The 21090-nt window shown below is 41.7% G+C and overlaps 1 protein-coding gene across 1 annotated transcript in view; it reads right to left on the bottom strand.

The window, feature by feature from the left end:
* Positions 1–17052, bottom strand: part of LSS (lanosterol synthase) — a 70897-nt gene extending 53845 nt beyond the window's left edge. The window contains exons 1-6 of the mRNA XM_073633703.1: positions 16945–17052; positions 12906–13065; positions 9730–9868; positions 9536–9644; positions 7431–7552; positions 1847–1943 (exon numbers count right to left, since the gene is read on the bottom strand). Of these exons, the coding sequence (XP_073489804.1) occupies positions 1847–1943; positions 7431–7552; positions 9536–9644; positions 9730–9868; positions 12906–13065; positions 16945–16958 (641 nt within the window). The 5' untranslated portion in view covers positions 16959–17052. The remainder of the gene's footprint in view (positions 1–1846; positions 1944–7430; positions 7553–9535; positions 9645–9729; positions 9869–12905; positions 13066–16944) is intronic.
* Positions 17053–21090: the final 4038 nt, after the last annotated feature.

Genomic DNA, 21090 nt, shown 5'->3' with positions numbered 1-21090 from the left:
ATCCAATATTAACCAAACCATTTGTCACTTTTCTTGTGCAAGTTTGAAAACAGAAAAGAGCATCACACTGGATGCTGTGACTAATAGGGGTAAAATGACACGACGCTGTCAGGAATATGGACTAAGAATGAAGAGTAGTAAACAAAGTCCTGAGTTCTTTGAATTAAGGCAAAGTTCAATCAATGGTCATAAAATGTATCTGAGTCTCTCAAGGATTAAGACTCTTCGCAGATGTTTTTCGCTTGATGGTAAAGGAGAGTTCCCAGCTGCAACGACAACAGATTTTGTAGACTTTCTATATTGTGTCACTGAGCCCTCCCTTCACTTAAGCACATGGGTTAAGGGGTGGGAGATAGGAGTGCTGAAATGTGATGTTACTTTTCTAAATGAGGTCATATTTGGAATGTGCTACATGTCATGATCTAATAACTCATATTTTATCAGGTAACATAAAATTACCTTTTGAACAAACCTAAATATGCTTTGTGTTTGGTCATAGAATGCTGGTAATTTCTTGAAACATGTGAATATGTTATTATTTTTCATGTATTTTGATCAGCTCAGAATCTTTTAAACATATTTAAATATTGACTCTCCGTGGAAAGAGACCTATTTAGCCAGGAAAGTGTATTCTGCTTTCTGCAGGCTAAACTATTTTACAATAGGTCAATAAACCTTGGCCTAATGGGCTGTTAGCTTGGACAAAGCCTGCTTAATGTTTAATCACTTAAAGTGTTGCTAAGCCCACATCAGTAAAATCAGTCTGTATATGCAGTAAAGCATGCTTGTTATATTCACTGTGGAACCTAGGAGGGTTAATCCTCCGCATTGTGTAAAAAAGCTGTTTGATCCCGTTCTTGGATCCCCCCCCCTTCTTTTACTGTCCCCAATCCATCTGCTAATAGTATAGAGACATGGGAGGCATTCTGCACATGCTCAGTTTGACGTGTATTGATAGGGGGGGGGGGTTTGGGGGGGGGGTTGCATGTGATCAGCACAGGGCCAATCAGCAATGTCCAGAAAGAAAGTCAGGGGTCATGCAGCCTCATAGGACAGTCAGAGGAGAGTGAAAACTCCTCCTACAAGCTGCTTTAGTCATTACTCAGCCGAACACTGATACAACAATACTGATACTGTCACAAGACTGCTATATACTGCTGATAAGAAAAGGTATTTAGCAGTTTATATTTACTAAAATAATTGCATTTCCATGTTCTATGTACTGTGGGATACCAGATGTAGTGAATGCAGGGACCTGTGTTTAGTAACACTTTAAACTGGCCATACATTATACAATTTTCCAATTCAATTTCCTTTAGATTTACCTTCAACTATGTAGTTGAAGGGCCTGCCTGGCTGCATACAAATTTAAAGTGTTTAGGTTTGACCCGATATTATATGGTTTTTTGTAAATCTAAAGAAAAATTGTACAAGGAAATTGTATAATGTATGGCCAGCATTAGGCTTGGAAACTGAAATGTTTTAAAATAGCTATTAAAATCTGATCTGCTTCTCCTGACTGCTGAAACGGTTTGCTTTTTACAGGCTTTGCCAATGCATTCCAGTGTTCTAGGGGCAGGGAAATTTAGGCTTGATTTTTGTTCCTGCCCAGCTAATCCACCTGATCAATTGATGCTGATAATGAATTTTGATTATGCCCACAATTTACAGACCTCATTATTATCACAGCTGTATTGATTAATAGGATGTGTATGTGACATATTATTGACAGGACGTGTAAATAACTTTCTCCAAAAGGAATAGTGACTTTTTGTAATGTTAAACCAATGCCTAAATATTGAATCATAGAAACACCATAACGTACAAAAGAACAGAAATAACTCACCACATCTCTGGAAACAATGTATTCAGTCCCTCCCAGCTGTAGACATTGAGCACCGCCAGCCAGAACTTTCCCCATGATGGAATTCCAATGGCACCACCTGTGACGGCAGGAAGATGAGAGCGGGTAAGATGAGAAAGGCGCACCACCATCTTTAATATTACCACACTCTTTTAAATTATGTCACAAATTAACAAATCTGATCCACCATCAAACTGTCAGACCTGGGCTGACATTTTAAAGCCTTTTGACACAACATCCCCTATTCTAAAAAAAAAATATGCTCTGCATTGTTAAAGCATAATTAACATAATTAAACCCTATGCAAATTCTTTGTGCCTAGGGTTTCATATTGAATTAGTAGTAATCTGTTTTTTTTTTATATATATACTTACTTTTTAGTTCCTTCAAATCCATGTGCAATGTACTGCTTTTTCTCCCAGCGGTTTCCCGTTCCTAGTCCTCTAGTGATAATAGGGGGTTGTTTCTGCTTAGACCCCATACACACTATTCGATTTTCTGCAGACTTTTGTCTTCAGATTTACCAAAACCATGTAGTACAAGGGCCTGCCTGATTGCATACAAATTGAAACTCTTAAGGTTTGACCTCATATTATATGGTTTTGGTAAATCTGAAGACAACAATCTGCAGAAAATATAATAGTGTGTATGGGGCTTAATTCTCTAATCCAAGGCTGAAAGTGCATAGTCAATACATTTTTGCCGAGATGGACTTTAGTAAAGTATTTGGTAATGTTATCACTCATTTGCAATGACAAACTTGCCCATATAGAATCACCCTGGTATGTACATTTAGATATGCCTAAAAGACTTTTAAATTAAGCTTTCTCAAGAAAAACAGGGTGGCTTCTGTCTTCTTATTCTGGAAATTCTTGTTACCTGGCTGCCATGCTGACCCTCTTGCTTCAATACTCTGGAGTGAAGTGACTGTCTCCAATCACTGATAGTGACATCTGACTTTCCTGATCTGCATGTTTGTTCCAGATCAGCGGCTCAGGAAGTATTAAAGCAAGTGGGCCAACATAACAGCCAGGCAACTAGCATTTTCAAGCAGGCAGCATTGGCAGGCTACCTATTTCCCTATGGGAAAGTACATAAAGCGAGAAAAAGGAAATTGTGATTGCTATTACTCTAACTTATAAATCCAGCTGTCTAGAAATTAAAGGTTTAACCACTTGACAACTGGGCACTTAAACCCCCTTCCTAACCAGACCAATTTTCAGCTTTCGGTGCTCTCACATTTTGAATGACAATTACTCAGTCATGCAACTTTGTACCCATATGAAATTTTTGTCCTTTTTTTCACACATATAGAGCTTTCTTTTGGTGGTATTTAATCACCGTTGGGTTTTTTATTTTTTGCGCTATAAAAGAAAAAAGACTGAAAATTCGGTAAAAAACTTAAATTTTCTTTGTTTCTGTTAAAAAATTTAGCAAATTTAGTAATTTTTCTTCATAAATTTTGGGTAAAATTTATACTGCTACATATCTTTGGTAAAAATAAGTACAAATCGGTGTAAATTATTTGGTCTTTGTGAAAGTTATACAGTCCAAAAGCTATGGTGCCAATATCTGAAAATTGATCACACCTGAATTACTGACGGCCTATCTATATTCTTGAGACCCTAACATGCCAGAAAAGTACAAATACCCCCCAAATGACCCCTTTTTGGAAAGAAGACATTCCAAGGTATTTAGTAAGAGGCATGGTGAGTTTTTTGAAGTTGTCATTTTTTCCCACGATTCTTTGCAAAATCAAGATTTTTTTTTTTCTTTTTTTTTTTTCCACAAAAATGTCATATTAGCAGGTTATTTCTCACACACCGCATATGCATACCACAAATTACACCCCAAAACACATTCTGTTATTACTCCTGAGTATGGCGATACCACATGTGTGAGACTTTTACACAGCGTGGCCACATACAGAGGCCCAACATGCAGGGGAGCACCATCAGGCATTCTAGGAGCACCCAGGCCAATTCTGACATTTCTCTCCTACATGTAAAAATCATCATTTATTTGCTAGAAAATTACATAGAGCCCCAAAACATTATATATGTTTTTTTAGCAAAGACCCTAGAGAATACAATGGCAGTTGTTGCAACTTTTTATCTTGCACGGTATTTGCGCAGCAATTTTTTGAACGCTTTTTTTTGGGAAAAAAAACAGTTTTGTGCTTTAAAAAAAAACAAAAACAGTAAAGTTGGCCCAATGTTTTTGCATAATGTGAAAGATGAAGTTACACCGAGTAAATAGATACCCAACATGTCACCTTTCAAAATTGCACACGCTTGTGGAATGGCGCCAAACTTCGCTACTTAAAAATCCCCATAGGCGACGCTTTAAAATTTTTTACTGGTTACATGTTTTGAGTTACAGAGGAGGTCTAGGGCCAAAATTATTTCTCTTGCTCTAACGTTCGCACCGATACCTCACATGTGTGGTTTGAACACCGTTTTCATATGTGGGCGGGACTTACGTGTGCATTCGCTTCTGCATGCGAGCACACGGACAGGGGCACATTAAAAAAATTTTTTTTTTTTTTTCATTGTTCATTTTACTTTATTTATTTTAGTTTGACACTTTTTTCCCAAAAAAATTTTTTTTGATCACTTTTATTCCTATTACAATTAATGTACCGTATTTATCGGCGTATAACACGCACAGGGGTATAACACGCACATTCATTTTAAGAGGGAAGTTTCAGGAAAAAAATCTTACATTTTAAATAAGGAACAAAATAAGGGTCAGTGCCCATCTGTAGGCTCACCAGTGCCATCAATGCAGCCTGATCAATGCCCATCTGCAGCCTCACCATTGCCATCAATGCAGCCTGATCAATGCCCATCTGCAGCCTCACCATTGCCATCAATGCAGCAGCCTCATCATTGCCATCAATGCATCCGCTTCACCAATGCCTTCAATGCAGCAGCCTCACCATTGCCATCAATGCAGCAGCCTCACCATTGCCATCAATGCAGCAGCTTCACCAATGCCTTCAATGCAGCAGCCTCACCATTGCCATCAGTGCTGTCTGATCGATGCCCATCTACAGCCTAGAGGGGAAAGGGAGGGGGGTGATACGAGCACCGACAGATTACATACAGTGAGAATTTCCTATGATAGACAGAACAGTGGTCCAATGGTGGCCCAGGAGACGGGACTTCCTATTACAGAGGACGCCAAGTAAACAGGAGATTCTCACTGTATGTAATCTGATGGTGCTTGTCCTGCCCCCTCCCTGTCCCCTCCGAGGCAGCTAAAATTGAAGTATTGGCGTATAACACGCACACACTATTTGCACCTGGTTTTCTTGGTGAAAAAGTGAGTGTTATACGCCAATAAATACAGTAAACATCCCTTGTAATAGGAATATGGCATGACAGGTCCTCTTAACAGTGAGATATGGGGTCAATAAGACCCCACATCTCACCTCTAGGCTGGGAAGCCTGAAATAATAAAAAAAAAAAAAAAAAAACGATCCTGGCTTCGATCGTAGCGGTGAGACGGTAGAAGCATCGGAGGGCGGCGGTCCCCTCTCGCCTCCCATAAGAACGATCAAGCAGTGGAACAGCCGCTATGATCATTCCTATGGTGTAGGGAATCGCCGGCTGAAAAAGCTGATATCTGAATGATGCCTGTAGCTGCACCCATCATTCAGATATCCCCGCACAAAGTCAAGGATGTCATATGACGGCCGGCGGGAGTGAAGTGGTTAAAACACATTTTTTTTTTTTAACACAAAGTTGTCCATTTATACAATATTTCTAACACATAGCATATACATACCAAAAATGACACCCCAAAATAGATTCTCCTACTCCCCCTGAGTACGGCGATACCACATGTGTGAGACTTCCACAGCCTGGCCACATACAGATGCCAAGTACAGCTGAATATGGCTGAGCATGGCTGCGTATGGCAGGGTATGGCTGCGCATGGCTGGGTATCGCCGAGTATGACTGGGTATGGCTGGGTATTGCAGAGTATGGCTGGGTATTGCAGAGTATGACTGGGTATTGCGTTGTGTTGCAGAGTATTGCAGGGTGTTGCGGAGTAGTACAGAGTAGTGCAGAGTATTGCGGGGTGTTGTGGGGTGTTGCGGAGTAGTGCAGAGTATTGCGGGGTATTGCAGGATATTGCAGAGTATTGTGGAGTATTGCAGAATATTGTGGGGTGTTGCGGAGTATTGTGGGGTAATGCGGGGTATTGCAGAGTATTGTGGGGTGTTGCGGAGTAGTGCAGAGTATTGCAGAGCATTGTGGGTTTTGCAGAGTATTGTGGGGTATTGCAGAGTATTGTGGGGTATTGCAGAGTATTGTGGGGTATTGTGGGGTATGGCAGAGTATTGTGGAGTATGGCAGAGTATTGTGGGGTATTGCGGGGTATGGCAGAGTATTGTGGGGTATTGCGGGGTATGGCAGATTATTGTGGGGTATTGCGGGGTATGGCAGAGTGTTGTGGGGTATTGCGGGGTATTGTGGGGTATGGCAGAGTATTGTGGGGTATTGTGGGGTATGGCAGAGTATTGTGGGGTATTGTGGGGTATGGCAGAGTATTGTGGGGTATGGCAGAGTATTGTGGGGTATGGCAGAGTATTGTGGGGTAACCCAGTGATGACATCGCTGAGACTAAGGCTGGGTTCACACTGCAGCAAGCTCCAGCTCACAGCAGGAGTCCGGTGCGCTCCCATTCACTGTTTCAAGTCTGATTTCAGCCAGGATTTTTGTCTGAATTCTGACCTGAAATGGACCAAAGACGCACAGGACTCCTGTGCAATTCGCATCAGAGCCACTGCGGAGATGTGTGCAACGGCTCCATAGAGAGCCGGTCACAATCTCCTACTATGCGAATTGGATGCCGGGAAATCCACATCCAAATCGCAACAGTGTGAACCCAGCCTAAAATAATAAATGTAATGAAAATATAAAGGTTTTATTTAAAAAAAAAAATCATTAATGTTTTGATAAGGAGGGAAAGTAGGAATCAGGGAAGGCAAAATATAATCAGATTTAACTTTAACATAACCATTTCCAGACTGCTCTGGTCAGAGTTAACCCTAACCAGGATTATAACTGTGAGCTGTGAGGCTACCTCCATATTTAGTGCATTTTAAATCACAGACATGCAGCAAGTGAAGAGTAAAGGCAAAACTCCTATTTTGTATACTTGCTCTATAATGTGGATCGAATTATCAAATCAACGGGAACAGCCTGAAAACTAGGGTTTTCAAAAGGTGATGGCAGCTTGAGTATTTTTCTCAATAAAGCCTTCCAAAATTATTTCAGTGCTTCAGGAGGAATCCCCTTTCAAGCAGCTTTTATCATAGAGTACCATTATGTAAGACAGGACAGGCTGCACTTTGGTGCTATATATGATCACCTGGCCAGTTCCACTTAAACTGAGAAACTGCAAGAGACCTCTACATTGATGCAGGAGGTTCATGGAAGATAAATGAGACCTCTACTTGCAAGGTCAAATGAACTTAAAAAATGTTCTAAGCTGCAAAAATGAGGTAATTGTTAAGGGAAGAAGACAATTTTCTGTATATAAAAAAATTTACCTTTACTGTGAAGATTGTTCCTGGCCCGGGTCAGATCTGGGTCATCCTGTGAAACTCCCAGCAGACGTAAGGAGGTATAACTGAGAGCTGTGCCAAAGACCGTGCTTTTATCTTCAACATGCCTGAATTGCACATCATTTATTACTAGAGATCCTCAGTCAGAAGAAAAAGTTTCATAACACTCAGTGACATGCGAAAAAAAAAAAGATTTTAGCCATCTTTTAAAGTGTGTGTAAACCCTTAAGCTGGCCATTGACTGGTTCAGCAGGTACTAGACACGTTTCTATCCATCTATAGCCATTCCCGTTCACAATCTTATAACTGACTTCTATCAAATGGGACTGTTGTAAAACTTTCATTCGATCAGCGGCTGCAGAGCTGATTGGTGTATTCCGACAGTGCAAGAGTACCTGCTGTCAGAATATATTAGGACATCTGGGAGGATTCCTCCATCCACCTCACTTGTGTGGATGGGAGAATCTGTTCATATTTTTTTCAATCAGCCCTCTCACTGATCTAAAATAGAAAACAAATCACCTATGGCCAGCCTTAAGCTGGAAATATTATGTTTTTTTCTTATTTGTGCTTCAGTTCTGCCAGATATGGATAGGGGAATCTGTCAGGACAGAACCTGTCAGGACAGAAGATACCACCACTAAGTTGCTTTTAAAGGTGAAAGCTTTGTGATCATTATTCTCATGTTGCCTTCACTATTAATGATTTTCTGACCTAGGAGATATTTGAACTTGAGGGTATGCATGCTTGTGCTACGTTAGTGACTTAATAAATAGTAAATCACGTATGAGGATAAGAGTATCAGAATGTGCACTCAACAATTTCCTTTAAACTGACCATTATTTGTAAAAAAAAGCAGTATACACTGTATGACTAGGTTCCCTCTTATATGGGTCACAGACAAAACGATCTACTCTTTAGCAGACAAGCGAGAGTGTCATTAATTCTTAATGGCACCCCCACATCAGAAAATACAGTGTGTTTTTGGGTGTGGGAAACCATATAGTCCATGCGGCTGCCCTGCAGGTGCATTTTGGTTAAAGGGTCTGAGATTTTTTTCCCCACATTTCACGCAGGTACAGCGTGTTTCCTGGGCAAACGCACAAAACACAGAGCTGTTAACCTAGGCTAACCGATAGGATCATCTTCCTAAAGTGGATCATATACTGGTAGATTTTCGGTCAAATGTTCATATGAAAAATCTTGTGAGCACATTCAATAATGTCAACAGAGACTTAACAAATGTAATTGAAAAGTATCGGTACTTCAAAATTGCATTTGTTTTAAACATTCAATTTAGGTATGAATGGGATTTCCCCCATGAAAACCACATACACTGTTAGAAATTTGTTCATGCAAAATGTTCAATCTTGAACTTTCTCATCACTACGAGTGACGATCAACAGTTTGACTCCACTAGTGATTAAAAAATCAAACAAATATTCTAAGAAAATTCTATGAGTGTATGATCACCTGTGACATGGCACTGTAAACATATTGGTTAGCCTCTGTCACATCTATAGTGCAGAAAATACACACTCTGACAGGTATTGTGTGAGGAGGAGGACAATAATCCTATATTATCACCATGTTTCCCTGAAAATAAAACCTACCCCGAAAATAAGACCTAGCATTATTTTCCAGGAGTGCTGCAATATAAGCCCTATCCCAAAAATAAGCCCTAGTTTAAAATACTTGTGAAATCCTATAATCCACTCTATTACAGTAGTATATAATGTACAATGTGTGTGTATTTCTGTAATATAAATGCGGGGAAAAGAGCTCCGGCGGGTCACAGAAGAGCAGAACGGCGCTATAACGAAGGTATTTGGCACAATTATATTATAGAAACACACACATTGTACATTATATACTACTGCAATAGAGTGGATTATAGGATTTACAAGCATTTTACCTCGGTTCACACTGGGGATTCCTGTCAGGCAGGGAGAGAGAGGGGGAGAGAAGACAGCAAATTACATGGTAAGACCTACCCCGAAAATAAGCCCTACTGTGTCTTTTGTTGCCAAAATTAATACAAGACCCAGGCTTATTTTCAGAGAAACACGGTAAGTATGTTGTCAACTTACAGGCCCCATCCACCATCTGGAAGCTGCACAGAGCGGAGGTAGCGCACCATCTCCTTCTTTGTTGTCTCAGGTAGTGAAGTTTGAGTTACATGACATGCAATCAAGAGACCTGAGAAAACACCATATATTTACTTTATGTGTACAGAATCAAAGGTAGACTGAGATCAAGTTAAAAAAATGCTGGAAATATCTACCTGGCATTAAGAAAAGAGGTCCTCCATAGTCACCAGCCCAATGTCCATCTTCAGCTTGTAAAGCAGAATAAAATGTCATTCCATTTTCAGCTCCATCCTGGGCTGTAAGGGCCTTTGGCAATTCCTTCAGAAACTCACTCTGTGTAAAACAATACACATTATTTACCTCATACACACAAGCAGCACTAAAAAGCACACAGACAGGGGACATTTCTTAGTAGCTGCAGTAAATAGGCAGCAAGGGTTAACATATAGGATATGAGGTACTGAATCTTTCACTTATGTTCTTATTCTGAAAATGATCATTGCCCGGCTGTCTCTGGCTTCAGTACTTCTGAGGTACACACCCAAAACAGGTATCCAGTGTCAGAAACAAGTGATTCAGAAAGTAGTACGTGCAAAGCATCAGCATCATAGAGAAACAACTAGAAAAAAAAAGGATAAAAAATGGCAGCCTGCATGTTTCTCTCACGACTAAAGTGTACGTTTATGAAACCGAGATGAGCTGCAACCCCGATGATCGCAGCTCATCTCAGATCATTATCAGTTTATAAAACGGAGATGATCAGAGGAGTCTGATCATCTCAGCACACAGAAAATCTGTCACTGACTGACACAGAAACGGACAGTTTATGAAGGTGCGATCTCAGCACTTCACTGACGATCCCTGTGAAAATTCTCCCTCCCAAATTCTCTAACCCAGAGGTGGAGAATCAGGGAGAGAAGAGAGAATTGCCAGAGAACTGAGGAGGAAGGAGGAAAATATTGACTTCCTTCTTCCTCAATCAGACCCCCCAAGACAGTAAAAAAGCCTCCCCACCTGCCTTTCACAAACCCCCACAATATATATATATATATATATATATATATATATATATATATATATATATATATATATATATATATATATATATATATATATATATATCTTGCAAGATTACAGTAACAGGAGGTATTCTCCACAGCTTGAAGCATTTGTAGATTGCTTCACTCCTCAAAAGGAGAAGCGATCTACACTGGTTCATAAACAGGCACTTAGAGGAGAGCGATCTCCTCTGAGAATGCTGGAGGACTCCGTAACTGCTTGATAAACTGACACCTAAGTCCATCTTTATGACTATGCTTTGTGTTACAGCTATATTTGTAACATGAAACACGGCCATAGCCTGCAGCCACCCAACCCCTTCCCTCTTACAGAATCCAGGTTCTTCTCCCCGCCGGTTCCTGTGCTTATTTGAATTTGGCTTGGATCTGTCACTCTTTGTTATATTGCAGCCATTTGCTAAAATCATTTAAGTTCATTTTTTTTCCTCATTGATGTACACACAGCACCCCATATTGACAGAAAAACACAGAATTGTTGCTATTTTTGCAGATTTATTAAAAAAGAAAAACTGAAATATCACATGGTCCTAAGTATTCAGACCCTTTGTTGTGACACTCATATATTTAACTCAGGTGCTGTCCATTTCTTCTGATCATCTTTGAGATGGTTCTACACCTTCATTTAAGTCCAGCTGTTTTTGATTATACTGATTGGACTTGATTAGGAAAGCCACACACCTGTCTATATAAGACCTTACAGCTCACAGTGCATGTCAGGGCAAATGAGAATCATGAGGTCAAAGGAACTGCCTGAAGAGCTCAGAGACAGAACTGTGGCAAGGCACAGATCTGGCCAAGGTTACAAAAAAATTTATGCTGCACTTAAGGTTCCTAAGAGCACAGTGGCCTCCATAATCCTTAAATGGAAGACGTTTGGGATGACCAGAACCCATCCTAGAGCTGGCCAAACTGAGGTATCGGGGGAGAAGAGCCTTGGTGAGGGAGGTAAAGAAGAACCCAAAGATCACTGTGGCTGAGCTCCAGAGATGGGAGAAAGTTGTAGGAAGTCAACCATCACTGCAGCCCTCCACCAGTCAGGGCTTTATGGCAGAGTGGCCCAATAGAAGCCTCTCCTCAGTGCAAGACACATGAAAGCCATTGGAGTTTGCTAAAAAACACCTGAAGGACTCCAAGATGGTGAGAAATAAGATTCTCTGGTCTGATGAGACCAAGATAGAACTTTTTGGCCTTAATTCTAAGCGGTATGTGTGGAGAAAACCAGGCACTGCTCATCACCTGTCCAATACAGTCCCAACAGTGAAGCATGGTGGTGGCAGAATCATGCTGTGGGGGTGTTTTTCAGCTGCAGGAACAGGACGACTGGTTGCAATCGAGGGAAAGATGAATGCGGCCATGTACAGGTATATCCTGGACGAAAACTTTCTCCAGAGTGCTCAGGACCTCAGACTGGGCCGAAGGTTTACCTTCCAGCAAGACAAGACAATGACCCTAAGCACACAGCTAAAATAAGAAAGGAGTGGCTTCACAAGAACTCCATGACAGTTCTTGAATGGCTCAGCCAGAGCCCTGACTTAAACCCAATTGAGCATCTCTGGAGAGACCTAAAAATGGCTGTCCACCAACGTTTACAATCCAACCTGACAGAACTGGAGAGGATCTGCAAGGAGGAATGGCAGAGGATCCCCAAATCCAGGTGTGAAAAACTTGTTGCATCTTTCCCAAAAAGACTCATGGCTGTATTAGATCAAAAGGGTGCTTCTATTAAATACTGAGCAAAGGGTCTGAATACTTAGGACCATGTGATATTTCAGTTTTACTTTTTTAATAAATCTGCAAAAATGTCAACAATTCTGTGTTTTTCTGTCAATATGGGGTGCTGTGTGTACATTAATGAGGAAAAAAAATGAACTTAAATGATTTTAGCAAATGGCTGCAATATAACAAAGAGTGAAAAATTTAAGGGGGTCTGAATACTTTCCGTCCCCACTGTAAGTGCATTTATTATTTTTTGGCAAAAGATGGGGTTAGCCTTTAAATAGTGGAGCTACAGTCCCCAAAGTCCCCTCCTCATGTTCAGGAGAGCCAATACATCCAGGTACCATACAGTACACTATGTAATTGGAGGGATTTACTAAAACTGGAGCATGCTAAATCTGGTGCATCTCTGCATAGAAACCAATCAGCTTCCAGGTTTTATTGTCAAACCTTATTTGGACAAGCTGAAGTTAAAAGCTGATTGGCTACCATGCACAGCTGCACCAGATTCTTAGTGCTCCAGTATTAGTAAAACTCCCCTATGTTTAGTTTTATGGTTGAGTTTTCTTATTTACCGTAGTCAGTCCTACAGAATGTGCCTCCAGTACACTTTGTGGTCGGTCTTCTTCTTCCACATAGCTCCAGGTTTGCCTGCCCTCTTTGCAATTGAGGCGCCAGCGTGTGAGATCTGTTGCGGGCTCAGTCTTATAAGGGCCCCCCCTTCTCCGCAGGCACCTGATGGTACAATATAAAGTAGAAAAAATTGTTTTAAAATATTTAATCTGCAATATTGTTTTTGAAAACAAATATCTGTGTTGGAGAGAACAACCATACATTTATTTTTTAACATGTGCAAAAAAAAAGGTCTGACAGAATTTCTGTTTTTTTGGGGTTTTTTTCTTTTTAGGTAGAACTATGGCCTCCCATAAAAAAAAAAACAAAGAAAAACCTGCTGTGGCACTTACATTTTTGAATTAAGTCATTTTTAATTAAACTTTTTTTTTCAATAACAATAAAGATAAAAAACAAAATACAAAACCATCTGATACAGCTGTCACAGCATACAATTTTGTCATTCGGAACAAGTAATGCACATATCACAGAGCCTGCATTGAGACAAACCAGTAACAGAAAAATTAACCCTTTACAGAACATTATAAGACTCAGATTGTGTAAACACAAACATGAGTCATCAGATACAAAAAATAACCCCCACTGGGAGTCCGCAGAACTTTTTTCAGGGGGGGCATCATTTTAAGGTCACCAATGCTCCGCCCCTTTTCAATAATGTCATGAAGGGGAGGGGCTTAGTCATTATTACATAAAGCGTGATAATCCTCCCCCTTCCACTGCCACATTTGGCACATTTTGTTTCTGCAATAATAATCCCCAGTATTGGTGTCAGTTTCTGCAATAATAATCCCCAGTATTGGTGTCAGTTTCTGCAATAATAATCCCCAGTATTGGTGTCAGTTTCTGCAATAATAATCCCCAGCGTTGGTGCAGTAGCTGCAATATTAGCCCCAGCATAGATAGTCAGTGGTGATATGCTAATTTAAAACCATGCAGCATGAAGGAACTAATTGACACTGACAGTGGCCACTAATTCAACTCAAGGGGTTAATGAACACTGCTATTTATCACTAATGCAGTAGTGGCCAGTGGCAGTGTTAATAATTACCCCTTTGTATTGCAGCAGGAATAGGTTAACACTGACACTAACCACTAATGCAGCACAAAGGGGTTAATTAACTGCTACTGGCCACTAATGCATTAGAGATCAATGGCAGTGTTCATAAACGTCTTGTGCTTTTGTGGCCAGTGTCAGTACATTAACCCCTTCATGCTGCATGATACTGGCTAATGGCTTAATTAACCCCCAATCACAAAACCCACCACAGCTCCCAAGACATTAACCAGTCCAGTGCACTGGAAAAGCGTCACTGCAACATTACACTGTTAAGCAACATATATTCCTCTCTGTCTGCCATTGCTCACTTACCTAATTCCAGCAACATGCACGCTCCCTCACGGTGCCTCTCTCTCTTTCTATCCCGGCCTCTGAATTACATCATGTCAGAGGCGGGAACTAGAAATGATCTGTGGGGCGGAGTTCTCTCCTCCTGACAGAGAAGTGTAACTGATGTCTTCTCAGCTGAGTGTAGGAGCGCAGGGAGTGTTCCAGCACTCGGCACCCCGCTGCAGCTCTGCAAGGACACTTTAGGTCTGACTTGGGTAGTGATCTGTGACTGTGTACTGATGTGCATTTTCATCTGCCATCGAGCACAGTTTAGCCGGCACTGCCCGCACTGTCACATTGCCGATTCCAGGGGGGGGGCACTTGGCCCCCCTTGCCCCCTGCTGCGGACGCCCATGCCCCACTCAGTGTACATCACCCTATAGACTGAGGAAAGAGCACTACTGGTATTACTGTTATAGTGCATTTGTTATGACAATATTTTAGTGCATGGTCACCCTTGGCATAAAGGTAAGTAAGTTACTAACCTACAACGTCCAACCCCTGAGGTATGGATGAATATGTGGATTCATTCAATTCTAGCCATAACAACCAGATTTTTTAAAATTTCTTAGGGCACCCTCTGTGTTTATATATTAACACCTCTCTATCCACAGAGTAAGATCAAGCATGTCACGCCACTGATCGTACGTAGGAGGGGAAGGTGAAATCCACTTCTGTAGGATATGTTTATGAGCTAAATATATATCTATATATCTATAGCTATAATATAGAACGTATCTACAATGCGATTCAGCATGAAGAATATTTTCAGGCATTAATCCTAAAATAGCAATTTTTGTATCCATTGATACCCGGGTAGAGCAGAGGAAATTAAGGATCAAGAAGATAGACTCCCAGTAATGATGGAGCTTGGGACAACGTCATAGCATGTGTAGGAGAGAACCTGAAGCTGTAGTACATCTGGAGCACTGTGGAGATGTCACCCCCTCCTCCAAGTATAAAGCTTCAATGGGGTATAATATACTCTATGAATGATGAACAAAGGGGATAAAGAAGCCTTTCGTCAAAATTTCCAGTGCCCCAAAGTACTAGTCATTTTGAAATCTTTTCATAATAAAGTTGTCCTTTATCACGGAATCTTTGTTACATCTGGAGCTGTCTCGCTTCACTGCTATATCTAATGTTATATGTTTAGAGCCAGACGCACCCGTTCTTTTTCTATTAATTTTGTTACTGCAAATTTTTCCTTTTTTCTCTCCCTCCAGTACCCAAAACTTTAATTTGTACGGTTATGTAGAAGGAACAATATATAGAGAGCAATGTTGGAATTATCACCAGATGTTGGTGGTATACCTTTTTATGCTATAAAAAACAATAATTTCCTTGATATGGTAGATATACAGTATGACTATAAGCCCTCAGTCACACTGAAGGCGTTCAGCTGAACTCGCACAATTTCAGACTCACATGTCAGTGCGAGTTGGGGGGCAATTTGAAAGACATCTGTGCGGGTTCAAGCACAGCTGTCAATTGAAATCGCCCCCAAAGTCGCCAAAAGTAGTGCAAAAACTACTTTTGGAAATTGGTGTCGCACCAATTTGGACAGTGCCATTTCCGGCAATAGGTTGCGATTTGACATGTCAAATTGCTCGGATGTGAACGGGGGCTTACTAACCGATACTCTTCCACTGTAACAATATTAGCTGATTGTTCTCTCTGATGCGAGTATGTACAAGTTTTTTTCTTTTGAAAAATCTCAATAAAAGGTAACTTGGAAATTTTCCAGTGCCCAAGTCCATTGTGGCACAAATGGAGTTCCACCCAAAAGTGGAACTTCTGCTTTAAGCACTCCTCGCCCCCTTACATGCCACATATGGCATGTATATATTTTTTTTTGGGGAAGGGAGTGGGTACCTGGTTTTGACAGGTACTTCCTGTCCCACATCCTCCTTCTGTCTTCTCGCCGCCTAGGCGACTCGTCTTCTCCCCCTAGGCAGCCCCTCCCTCTTTGCAATCTTCTAGGACACGTCACAGGCCCCAGAAAATTGCCTGCCCACTAGGAAAGTGCACCGCGACTCACGCATGCGCAGTGCGCATCTGGCTGTGAAGCCGCAAGCTGTCACGGTCGGGTGTCCACAGAAGCAATGTCGGCTCCACGGAGAGGCGGGGGAGAGTAGCGAGGCTTCGGGCGGCCGCATCGCTGGACCGTTGGACAGGTTGGACTTTATTAAAAGTCAGCAGCTACACTTTTTGTAGCTGCTGACTTTTAATAAACTGAAAAAGGAGTGGAACTCCGCTTTAATTGTACGTGCATTGGTATTCTGCAATGTATTACATTTTAGTTTTGGGGATGTGTACCACTTTAAGAGTCTAATGAACTAACCAGGCAGGTTTTCAGTGACTTCCAGTACATGTCAATGTACATATTTATTATTTCTCAGCCTGCATGTTACACACTATTTAATGTATAAGTTGAATTCATTAATACTAGTATTCCATGAAAGAAAGGAGCTGTGTTCTGTACTAAAAAGCCTGCATTTTATTATTAGACGTGCAGTTTCTGTACACCGGAAAAAAAAGTTAATTCAACAAACCAAAATTAGCACATAGATACACAAATCTATAGTACTCACGTCCCCTCATTCATAGCTGTGCTGTCTCTCTCTGATCACTGGTGCAGCACTTTTGATAAAGAGGGATTGCCTCTGGGCGCAGAGACTTCTGGGAGTTGTCGTTTTTAAAGCACAAGTATACAGGTCCCAGGATGCAGAGAGGACAACATCTCCCAGAATGAAGTGCGCCGTCTGCTCATGGTAAGCTGACATGAGCAGAGCAAAGACAAGCCAATCAGAGACACTGTGGTAGTGACAGAGGGGCGGGGCTGTTAGCTTTGAGCCAATGAGGCGTTGATCGCTCGGTGTATCACAACCTGTAGAACTCGGGCTGTTGTTGTTTACATCTGATGTGGGAGATTGTGGAGAACCGGAGCGCACATTTCCAACTGATTATAATGCATTGTAGTGAGACTGTCGGAATAGAGGGAGCCCTCCTATACGGGCTATGGTTCCGTCAATTCAGCAGGGATCCCGGGGGCACAGAGTGGCTCTTTCTTTCAGGGTGTACAATCTTTGCAGCATTAAAAAAAAACAAAAAAAATTCCCGATCCCCGTTTGATCAGCAGGGGCCGGAGCAGACACCATACGTGAGCTCTTTTTCTGACATTTGTTGTTTACAAGTTAAAATCAGTATTTTTTGCTAGAAAATTACTTAGAACCCCCAAACATTATATATTTTTAGCAGAGACCCTAGGGAATAAAATAGCGATCTTGCAACATATCTTACACTGCATTTGCCTAGGGGGCAGGAAGAAGGAAGGTGAAAGATAGATCAGAGGAAGAACGGAAAGGTGGAAGAGGTGACATGAAAACAGTAGATGAGTATGGAGAGCGATTTCTTATGATTTTCGGGATGCCCTGGGTTCGTATTACAGAGGATTTCTAAGATTCCTTCCTGGTTGTCGGTTGATAACATAAGCCTGTTTGACTCATAGAACGTATGTTATTTTGAGTTCAAACCACCCAATAAGCTTACATCTGTCTTGGTGGTGGCTTTACTGCACTGGTGTCAGTTTTTACCCATTATGTTGGATGCCAATGCGGTGATTAGGATCTTCAATTTCTTTTATATACACTGTGGACTTTAAATCTTTTCACGGACTCATTTATTTAATTTTTTATATATATTTTCTAGTAATTTACACGGCACTTATCACACATGGTATTTTTTGTGATTTTTTGTATATTTCATTAACCATCATGGTTTGTAGATTTATATAATTTGATTTACAGAGATTTTGTGATTCACCTTTCAATGGTAATGGTTGGGTTATGGTAACCAACTCAAACACTTTAGTGCTACACATATACACTTGTGATTATAACAAAATTATCTGTTTGTTGTGTTAGCTGCTACCACTAGTCTAGACAGCGCAGGGAACCCTTTTACATCACACTCTGGGATCTATAAGACCCCAAACCCCTCCTCTGCACTTGAAACTATTCAAAACTTCAAGATCAGCATTTTTGAATACTTTTGATTTTTAAAAACTAGCGCCGTTGGCCGCTGAGTAAACCGGAAGTGATGTCATGATGTAGTTTCCGGGTTACCATATCCGAGACTCGATCAAAGCCGATTTCGGCTTTGTTCGGGTCCTCGGCTAGTAGGCGGACGTGCCGGTTGGTCGTTCGGGTCTCCTGGTGGGACGGGAGAGCCCATGCAAGCAGTGGAAGAGCGGGGGGGGGGGGACATCCCCTCCCGCTGCTTATTATAACATCCAAGTGGCTTTTTAGCCACTTTGGTTGTTATTACAACAGAGCCAACCATCGGCTCTAAAAAACGGTACCGGGGTGATGTCTGCAGCTGGTTGCAGGGATCACTCCAGTACAACCCCTTGAAGCCAATTGACATACAGGTACATGATTTGGCAGCAAGTGAACTTTAGTCAGAAAAGTCCTGCTAGATCGCTTCAGCTGGCCCCTTTTGCAGGTATAGCTACATTATGTACAGTAAAACATTAAAGTATAATAAAGATAAAACTTTTTTTTAGTTTTGAATAGGGGGGAGATGGATTAGCACCCCTGTCAGTTTTTATTGCTCTCTGTGCCCCATTAAAGCGGAGCTCCACCCAAAAAGGGAAGTTCTGCTTTAAGGCCTCCTCCCCACTCTTCTTTTGGGAATGGCACTTTTGGGGAAGGGGGAGTGGGTACCCGATTTTGACAGGTACCTGCTCCCACTTCCGCCTAGGCGATCAGTAGCAGAAGTTCTCCACCCCCCTCCCTCTCTGCAGTATTCTGGGACACGTGACAGGTCCCAGAAGACTGCCGGACCATTTACATTGCGCAGCTTGCACAGTGGGCAGCCGGCTGTGAAGCCGCAAGGGTGCCCACAGTTAAGATGCCAGTGCCAAAGATGAGAGGTAAAAACGGCTGGGGCAAGCACATCGCTGGATCGTGGGACAGTTGAGTGGCTGTTTATTAAGGCTCCATTCACACTGATTGCATGCAGAATCGCCGCGACTCTGCCCACAATTTCAAATCGCTGCAAAATGCAGGACGCATTTGTGATGCCATTACATCTTAATGACACCCCAATTACGCCACAATTTCACGCGGTAATCACGCGGTAAATTGCGCTGCTATGCGTGTTGCTCAAAAAGTAACATGAGCTTCCTTTAGTCTACAGCGTCACTTGTTGCGATTTGCCAAAATTGCAGTGCGATTTACCACGCAACAATTGTGGCAAAATTGCGCCGCCATTGGGTTGCCATTAGAAGTAATGGCATCAGAAACACATTCTGCATGTTGCAGCGATTTGAAATCAGGTGTAAAAAGAGCCTTAAAGACAGCAGCTACAATTTTTGTAGCTGCTGACTTTTTACACAGGAGACTGGAGCTCCTCTTTAAAGCAGTAGTAAACCGCAGTTGATGGGAAAAACAAAATCCCCTGCAAGGCAATGTCATAATGTGCTAGTATGATGTCGCAATGGCGCAATGATGTCACTCCCGCGTATGTGCGTGGGAGCCGCCATTTACAGTACGGGCTCTGAAGCTCCAACACGGTAAGCCGAACCTTCACATACCTACCAACTTTTTGAGATGGGAATGAGGGACACATACTAGCAAAAGCATGTAGGCATAGGACACACTCCTGCCACGCCCCCTTAAAGGAGAATTAACCTAAAAAAAAGATTAGTTAAACCCACAAGGTCTTTTTTTTACAACTACTATTCCTATGGCTTTTGAAATTTACAAATGCAGCAATTTAGAAATTGGATGAAAGGTTTAGCACTGGGAAACTTTTTGACAGATAAAAATGTGCATTTTATATACAACTATATAGATCAGACCAAAATGATTGACAAATGAAGAGTAAAAAGGGACAGAGGGACATTGCTCCAAATCAGGGACAGTCCCTCGAAATCAGGGACAGTTGGGAGCTTTGCCTTCAGAGCGCATGCGCTGGTAACGTCTCCGGCTGCATGCACTCTGAATATCCCTTAAACTGTGCAAGTTTAACTACTTGCCAACCAGCCGCCACAGTTGTACTGCGGCAGAATGGTGCGGCTGGGCGAAACGGCGTTATGTAACGTTGCTTCACCCTGTGGCCACTAGGGGTGTGCGCACACGCCCCCTGCTTGTCCACGGAGCCAATGCGAGTGCCCGGCGGTCGCGATCACCGCTGGGCTCCCGCGATTGCTCAGGGCACACGGAGAACCAGGATCTGTGTGTGTGTAAACACACAGTTTCCGGTTCTCTGAGGGGAGAAGTGACAGATCGTCAGAGTATGAACAGCGATCTGTCACTTCCCATACACAGTCCACTCCCCCCTTCAGTTAGAACACACACTAGGGAACACAATTAACCCCTTGATCGTCCCCTAATGTTAACCCCTTCCCTGCCAGTGACATTTTTACAGTAATCAATGCATTTTTATAGCACTGATTGCTGTAAAAATGTCAGTGGTCCCAAAAATGTGTCAAAATTGTCAGATGTGTCCGCCACAATGTCGCAGTCCTGATAAAAACCGCAGATCACCGCCATTACTAGTAAAAAAAATAATTAATTAAAAAATGGCATAAAACTATGCCCTATTTTGTACACGATATAACTTTTGAGCAAACCAATCAATATACGTTTATTGCGATTTTTTTATTACCAAAAATATGTAGAAGAATACATATCAGTCTAAACTAAGGAAAAAAATATTTTTTTTTATATATT

The sequence above is a fragment of the Aquarana catesbeiana genome, linkage group LG06 (assembly GCF_042186555.1).
Source record: "Aquarana catesbeiana isolate 2022-GZ linkage group LG06, ASM4218655v1, whole genome shotgun sequence".
Classification (NCBI taxonomy): Eukaryota; Metazoa; Chordata; class Amphibia; order Anura; family Ranidae; genus Aquarana; species Aquarana catesbeiana.
Note: the sequence above shows the minus strand (reverse complement) of the source record. Positions and strands in the feature narration are given on the sequence as shown.